At 36.9% G+C, this 8,166-nt stretch overlaps 1 protein-coding gene across 1 annotated transcript; it reads right to left on the bottom strand.

Annotated features, from left to right (window-relative positions):
• Nucleotides 1-334: 334 nt before the first annotated feature.
• On the bottom strand, nt 335-1,562 carry LOC135612311 (uncharacterized). Its single transcript, XM_065108458.1, has one exon. It carries the CDS (start codon nt 1,382-1,384, stop codon nt 455-457), a length of 930 nt encoding a protein of 309 aa, XP_064964530.1. The 5' UTR covers nt 1,385-1,562; the 3' UTR covers nt 335-454.
• Nucleotides 1,563-8,166: the final 6,604 nt, after the last annotated feature.

The following is an 8,166-nucleotide window of genomic DNA, read 5'->3' as shown; positions in this document are numbered from 1 at the left end:
TTAGCAACTCATTAGATTCTTCTTCATCATCTTCATCTCCAGCAGATTTCAAGAAACTACACAATCTGGTTTTTCTGTGGGTTATTTCAGTTTGTGATATCGATCTTTCAAGTCAATCCAAACCAGATTATGTCGAAAAATGTTTTCCAGGTTGATACCAATTTCATGAAGCATATTCATGACTGAGGATGAGTGTAGTGAGTCATGGTGAAGTTGCATTTTTGTTCTACAAGACTTTTTTTTATTTATGCCATCTAAGTCAGTATGAAAATGATCACAAGCTTTCATCAAGTAGCAGTAGAATCAAACTCCAGAATTGCTGGTTTCATCAGAATTGTGTTGACCGCCTCCTCAATCCTTTATCTCATGTTCTTAACAACGTATTAGATTCTCCATCACCATCTTCATCTTCCACCAAAACAACTTCCGCAAGATTTCTCCCTTGGGAAGCTCTTCAATCAAGCTTCCAAGCATGGAGAAACAAGCAACAGGAATCACCTCCTCCTCCTCCTGCGCTACTGAGTGACTCTGGCTTAAATATGAAGAGCGCATGCCTCAGCCCAGAGGCGAAGAGCCAGCCATGGACATCCCAATACACTTCGACCCTGCGTTTGTCGATTGAGATGGAGTCGTTCCCTCTGAACTTCCACTGCAGATGCTTCACATGGATGACAACATTGCCGTCGATCTTTATCTCCATGTCCAGATCCATGTTGCCGCCGCCGCCGCCATTGCTGCACTCCACAGAGATCTCATGGCGGCTTCCCTTGTCGTGGAACCGGCTTCTGGTGGCGAACCTCTTCTTGCCGAAGACGTGCTCCTTCCTCGCCACCAAGACGGCCTCAGTCAAGGACGGCCGCGAGCTCGTCCTGCGGTAGGCTTCTTTCCGCAGGTCGCCGAGGAGGAGGACGACCTCGCCTTCGGACACCACGGCGACGTAGTAGTCCGACTGTGGCTCGGGCTCGTTGCAGAACTTTGCGCTGTGGAGGTCCCAGAACACCTCCACCGTCTCCCCTCCGATCTGAAACCTGTTCGAGCCCTGCTTCCGCCATGGCTGCCATGGCGAGATCTGCACCTTGCAGCTGTGCTGCTGCTGCTGCTTCTTGGCGGCATCGGAACTGTTCCTTTGACTGCTGCTGCTGCTGCTGCTGCTGCTGTCGGTGTCCGGTCCATCTACGGAGACCGAGAGGCCATGCGCGAGCAGATTCTTGCACCAAGTGACGGTGACCAAGCGGCAGTGACCTGCGACCCTGCTGCGGTACACCGACACCACCATGCTCTGCCGCGACCTGGTTGCAGCAGCAGCAGTAGCAGCAGGGAGTGCATCCTGAGAGAGCTTCTCGCCAGAAGAGAAGCATGAGGGAACAGGAAACAGGTCTTGCATGTTCTTCCCAAACCTGAATTGGACTGAAGAGAGATCACAAATCCTTCCTCATCCACAGGACCTCAGCATCAAGAACCGATGCTTAATCCTCAACCGGGTGGGAAAAAGTCGAATGATCTGTGCTTTGAAGCTGGAAGCAGACATGATAATGGATGTGAGCTATTCATGAAGGGGAGTGGAGGAGTCTCAGATGGGGCCTCTGGGATTGGAGCTGCCTTTTTCCAGCTACTTTAGAAAATGCTTTTCCACACCCAATGTTGTTTAGGATTTCTAGACATCTATTTTCCATCTCACCAACAAAGAACTCAATAAAAAAATCTGATTCTTGTGCATGGTAGACAGAGATGAACTGTTCTTTTCCAGTATCAAGACTTGGACTTTGGAGTCTTGGACTTTGACATGTGAGAAGAACATCCTTATGCAAGATTAACGTGAAAGCCAAGTGGGTCATAAAAAGATGGGACTTGTAGATGAGCAACGGAACGGTATTCCTACAACTTGCCATATTAGACTGACAGAAAGATCAGAATAGAGAGAGAGAGAGAGAGAGAGAGAGAGAGAGAGAGAGAGAACATCCTTAGGCAAGGTTAATGTGAAAGGCAGAATTTATTTTCAAACCGGAACAACATATTCCTGAGAAGAAATATTTGAATATCAATCTAATTGAATTTGATATCAAATCACTTTTTCTGAAAAATATAAGATATCTCAATTATATGGGCTAATTACATATTATTATCTATAGTTAACTATATTTAACATCTCGATGTTTATACTTTAAAAATTTTATTAGTATTCCTATACTTACAAAAATTAAATATTTAATCTTGTTTCTCTTTATTCCATCAATTCTATTAAGAAAAAATACTGTAAATATTGTCACGTGGAAAAATAATGCTAAAAAGGGATAAAAATATAATTTAGATTCTCATCGTCCAAAGATATTAATTCACATAAAAAAGGTAACTTCTACGAAAGCTTTTCTATCGTCCCTTGGCTTTGTCCTCCCCTCTGATTTCGTTATCCTCCTGGACGACTAATTAAATAATGATATTGGTGACGATCCTCATCTCTTATACTGTTTCATTTCTCTTGCTCTGTTATCCTACCCAATGTCTCTGGCTTCGGACAAGGCCGATGGTTCTCTGTTGATAGTGAGGATCGAAATTATATTTTTATTCTTTTTTTAGCATCATTTTTACTTATGACAAAATGTGCGATATCTTTCGTCAGTAAAGTCGATGGTGTGAGGAGAAATATGATTAAATATTTCACTTTCGTAGATATAAGGATGTCAATGTAACTAATTTTTTTAAAATGTAATGACCATAATGCTAAACAAAAATATATAATTATCTTTAATTGTATTAGTAAAGATATCTATTCGATGATGATGATGATGATAATAACAATAAAAAATAGTGATTGGATTGATTAGAAAATTGATGAAGAAGAAAAGGAATTCTTAATTCATTTCTTCACTTAGGCCCATGTTTATCAAATAATTGAATATTCAGGATCAATTGACTTATAAAGGTGCATAGTTGACATTCATAAAAACTATGAATTATGAGCTATAACTAGCTATGTTTTGGCATTGCATGGCATATAATTTCTCTTTTTCTGGAAGCTGTTTTCCATAATTAGCTTCTGGCCAAACTAAGATGATTCCACATCATGTTATCTTCTTCGCATGGGGTTGCAGATCCACACAAGAACAGACCACACGAGAGAACAGTCCCATCTGCCTCAAACTGTGGCTATTTGTAGTGCTTTCCTTTCTTTCTATACATGAAGCTCCAAATGGAAGCACAAGTAGGCAAAATAGTGGTCCTGTAAGATGGAATGTGTAGCAGTAATGAGTGGAGGACAAAGAGAAGAATGATTTCTGGGCATCTTCGAACAACTCACTAAAATTGTATAAAGCTTTTTATCACTCTCTACTTCATGATCAAGAGTATTATCATCAGAGCTGCTAGTGGTGTAGAGAAAGTGTTTTTCATGAAAGAAAATTATCCTTGATCAGCTTATGAGTGGAATGTCATTAGACGCGAAACTAAAGAAATGCTGCTTTCCTGATCAATGAACAAGAATCATGCTTGAATGGCATAGAACAGTGTCACAATTCCAGTTCAGAGACAGAAAACTGTGAGTTCTACAGGACACAGATCAGTAGGGTCATCTAATAGTTTCATGTATAATTCAAGCTGACAACTTGGCTAGTGGAGATGTCATTGTTGTGTTGGCATGGGTGATGAACTGGCTTGAAAGCCCCCTCTCAGCTGCTGAGAGATGAGGTTTCTGCATTGCCATTGGAGAAGCAGATGATGGAATCTATGCATGTGAGTTATGGATAAGATAGAGGTTTTTTTCTATGTCCATATTTATCTCCATATAAAGAGATTTTGTAGGGATTTTTTCTTTTATTTTTTGGCATGCACAGCTTAACCCATCAACCTTTTTTTTTTTTCTTTTTTCTGGCAATATCTGAGAGCAACTTTTGGGTGCTGTGTGATTCTGGAAGTCCAGCTTTTTTCAGATTCTGCCAAAAATGAATCATCATTTTGTGCTTCTTCAATCTCTTGATTATGAAAATTCTTTATTGTAGAAATAGTCAATTAATCAATCAATAAAAAAAATAACATTATTTTTTTGGCACTTACATGCATTATCTTACTCTTTACTTTACTTTTTTACATTTAATGTGAAAGATTTCCTTCATCCAAGAAATGGATGATTTGATTCCAGTTAGTATCTTAATTATATATATATATATATATATATATATATATATATATATATATACATATATATATACTATAATTCTCACTTTATTTTTAATTTAGATGAAGAAGCTGTGTATAGGATAAGAGAACCAACAGACTTTATATATTTTTAATTAATTAATTTTATTTTTTTAAATAAAAAATTATTAAAATTAATTAATAATTACTAAATTTTATAAATAAAAAGAAAAATAATAATATTTAAATATAAATATATCTAAATATAAATAATAATAATAATAATTGTTAATAATATTTTATTTGATTTAATTGAATCAAATAAATCATATTTGACTTAATCAAGACTAAATCTAATCCGATTTGAATGTCTGGTCAACCCACCCCAACATTATTATTAACGTCATATTGACCGGTGGGTAGATTCATGGTAATAAAAAATATTTTTACAAATACAGGTTTAATTGACACATCTACCACTCTCTCTCCGGACGTCCCCCCGCCCCCGAAGAGATTGAGCAGCCGCTACTGTTCCATTGGATCGATTCTGGGGTTTGAGATCTACATCGTGTGGACCCGTCCAGGTGATCCTTGTAATCCAACACTCGTCCCTATTCTTCGTCTTTCCCTGTTTTGGTTCTGGGTGATCCGCCCCCATTCTTTCTTCCGCGCATCTCTCGATACACGGTGGCAGAGAGGCGGAAGGGGGTTCTGTCGGATCTTGTCTTGGTATTGTAATCTCTTTCCGGCATTTTTTCCTCTGTCGTTGTTCGGATCTCTGTTTCTTGTTTCTAATCTTCCGTTCATATTGTGATTGCAAGCAATAGTTAGTGGTTCAAAATTAGTTTTTTGTTGGGTAGGAGATCGTAACGCCCTTAATCTGTACGATAGAGATGGCAGACAAATCCCTTTTGCCAAAGTTGTACCCTTTTCGTGTTTCTTGAACCCCCTAAGTTTTCGTAAATTGAGGGGATCTAATTGCTGTTCTCTGTTTCCAGTGAGTATAACTGGTGGTAGGTTAAGTTAATTCTTGTAATGATCTTGTAATGGTGGAAGCACACCATCTCATTCAGGGCATATTATGAACCCATTATCTTTGAAGAGTCAGACTTCTGGAGTGAGTTAAATGTGACTGATATCAACAAGATCTTTAATTCATCTTTGACTGTATTACATATGGATTCTACTATTATCAAAACGAGAAGCCAAGCCACCAAAAAAGACATATGTTGGCATAAAAGGCTAAGTTTTCATACAGCTAATTCTATATAATAGGTTTTTTTTTTTGTTTACATATCTATCCTCTCAAGTTTGGAAATAGCATCTTTCTGTTAGGACTCTAGCTATGAGAGTCCTAATTGAGAGGGACATTCACGTAAAACCTACCTAAGCCGACCCCTATTAAAGAGGTGAAGTGGCTGGTTAGGGTTAGAAGGTTATTTCTTAGAGAAAAATAAGGAGTTGTAAAGGAATATGAGTCTTGAGTAGGAGTCATATTAGGAGTTGGTTAGAAGTATGAGTCTTGAGTATGAGTCCAATTAGGAGTTGGTTAGAAGTACGAGTCTTAAGAGTCCTATTAGGAGTCAGGGTTTAGAAGCCCTATAAATAGTCATGTATTCCACTTCTTTTCATAGGCAATAGATGAATCTTTTCTGCAGCCTTTGAGCAGCAACTTGAAGGGAGGAACCCCTATAGAGTTCCAAGGAGACCGATTCTCTAAAAAGATCAACCCCAAATTTAGAATCAGCAAGCGTTTTAACACTTTCTCCTTACAAATTTTGAAGTTTAGAAATAGGCAAATAGATATAGTAGCCCTTACGATCATTATAAGTTTTATAGGATATTAATGTCATTTAGAATTTCAATTAATCATATATATGAAGATTAATCACAATGACATCTATGTTTTCTGTTTTGGAAGGATATATGTATGGTAGACTCAAATTTAGAGGGATAAATATGATAATAACGCCTTTTTTTATTGTTGAACCTAAGGGATTGTTTACACAGTGGCTAAATTCATCGACAGATCATTGGATACACAGTTTGTCGACTAAAAATGTTTATATACTCATTGCAAAATAATCAATCTTGAAGAAAAAATTACTTTGAATTAAATATGAGAAACCAAGTGTGATCAATTGATATACAATGTAATAGTTCTTGAAGCAATATCTGAATACCATATTTATGGAAGCCATGCTAATGAATTTAGCAACTAGTAGAAATGCAAATGTAACATATTATTCACTAAATAACAACTTTTTAAGACACGGTTGTGGTTGTGTTCTTGCAGACAAAAAATGTTTTCGGAAATGTCAAAGATGATAATTAAATTGAAGACCAAGAATGAAACTTCTTTCTAGTACATAAACAAAAAAAATATGAGTACATAATCATATATCATATAGGATGGAGACTTAGGAGTTGAGCATTTTGATGCGAAGTGTAATGTTGGCTTAGTTTAGTGGAAACTTCATTCACTTTGACACGGGAGTGTTTAATTTGCTACAATATACCTATATGAATCATAGTGACAATATGATATTTTTTTCAGCCAACAATATTACCTTATAATCTTCAATTTACCCCATTCAAATATGACAGTTCTTTAGCATATTCTTTACACAAAGTCAAAGCTGTTTCAAGGTGTTTTTCTTCGTGACTAAGAAATGCATTAAAGGAGTTGGTTAACAGCTGTAAAACACTTAATTTCGAAATTCTTTATGCATGAAAGAGTTGTTTCATGCATTAGTACTTATTTTAATATTTAGGGCTTAGAAAGGACTTTAGAAACTGATGATATTTTGGCATAAGCTCTCTTGGAGTACTTCCTTAAACTCTGTATCTCTTGGATGCGTCCTTGAGTGGTGAGTCTTTTATTTTCAGTTCTGTATCGTCATTTATAATCCTTAGGACGGTAAACTTTTTGTATCCCTTTGTTATTTTAACTTAGTGGTGAGCTATTTTTCGATCTTATTTAAGTTTTATCGTAAGTTCATGCATTTTCTATTCAAAACACGTATTCCAACAAATACAACTATATTGTGACTTTTCTTCGAGAGTTTGTTCCTTGTTTATCGTGACTTTTCAATCCGAAATACTCATTCCAGCAAATACAATTCAACTATCGGTTTTCTATTAAAATCTATTATGCTTTAACCCTCCCCCACCCCCCACCCCCCACCCCGATTCTGCATCATGCTGGTATCAGTTTGGTATTAGAGTTAAAGGCTAGAGATCATGGTAAGGTAGAATGGAAAAGATATAGTTGGTGAAGGTGACAACCATGAAGATAATGCTGAGTCGTTAAGCCTGCAGCTACGAAGATTACTGCATTGTCTATAAGAAAAAAATGAAATAATTGAAGAACTTCGAAGTAGAAACAATCAGCATAAAAATGATGTCCATGAGTTTACTTCTGAAGATAATACACCTCATCTTCCAAGGGAATCGAGAAGATGTCGGACAAGAAATAGAGTCCAAGACGAGTGGCAGAATAAATATAACCCAAGATTAGAGATTCCAGAGTTTAAAGGTAAAATAAATATCGATGACTTTATCGATTAACTTAATACAGTAGAAAGAATTTTTGATTTAATGAACCACCATAACAAAAGAAGGTCAAACTTGTAGCACTCAAACTCAGACGGAATGCATCTTTTTGGTGGGAAAATATGAAGAAACAAAGAGAACGTGAGGGGAAGAGTAAAATGGAAAAAATGAAAGGGAGCTGAAGAGAAAATATTTACCTCATAATTATAGGCAAGAGATCTTTCTCAAAATCCATGATTTCAAGCAAAAAGATCTCAGTGTGGAGGAGTACACTACAGAATTCGATAATCTGATGTTAAAAAGAGAGCTTGTGGAATTGGAATAGCAAACCATTACAAGATACTTAGGAGGTCTGAAATATGAGATTGCTAAAGTGGTTCAACTGAGGCTATATTGGTCTTTAAATGATGTGAGCAAGTAGGCTTTAAAAGTTGAAAAGCAACAGAAATTTGAAAAGAGTTCTCGATACGGTTCAAAAGAAGG

The sequence above is a fragment of the Musa acuminata genome, chromosome BXJ1-2 (assembly GCF_036884655.1).
Source record: "Musa acuminata AAA Group cultivar baxijiao chromosome BXJ1-2, Cavendish_Baxijiao_AAA, whole genome shotgun sequence".
Taxonomy (NCBI): Eukaryota; Viridiplantae; Streptophyta; class Magnoliopsida; order Zingiberales; family Musaceae; genus Musa; species Musa acuminata.
The sequence above is the reverse complement of the archived record's forward strand: the minus strand, read 5'-3'. Positions and strand labels throughout refer to the sequence as shown.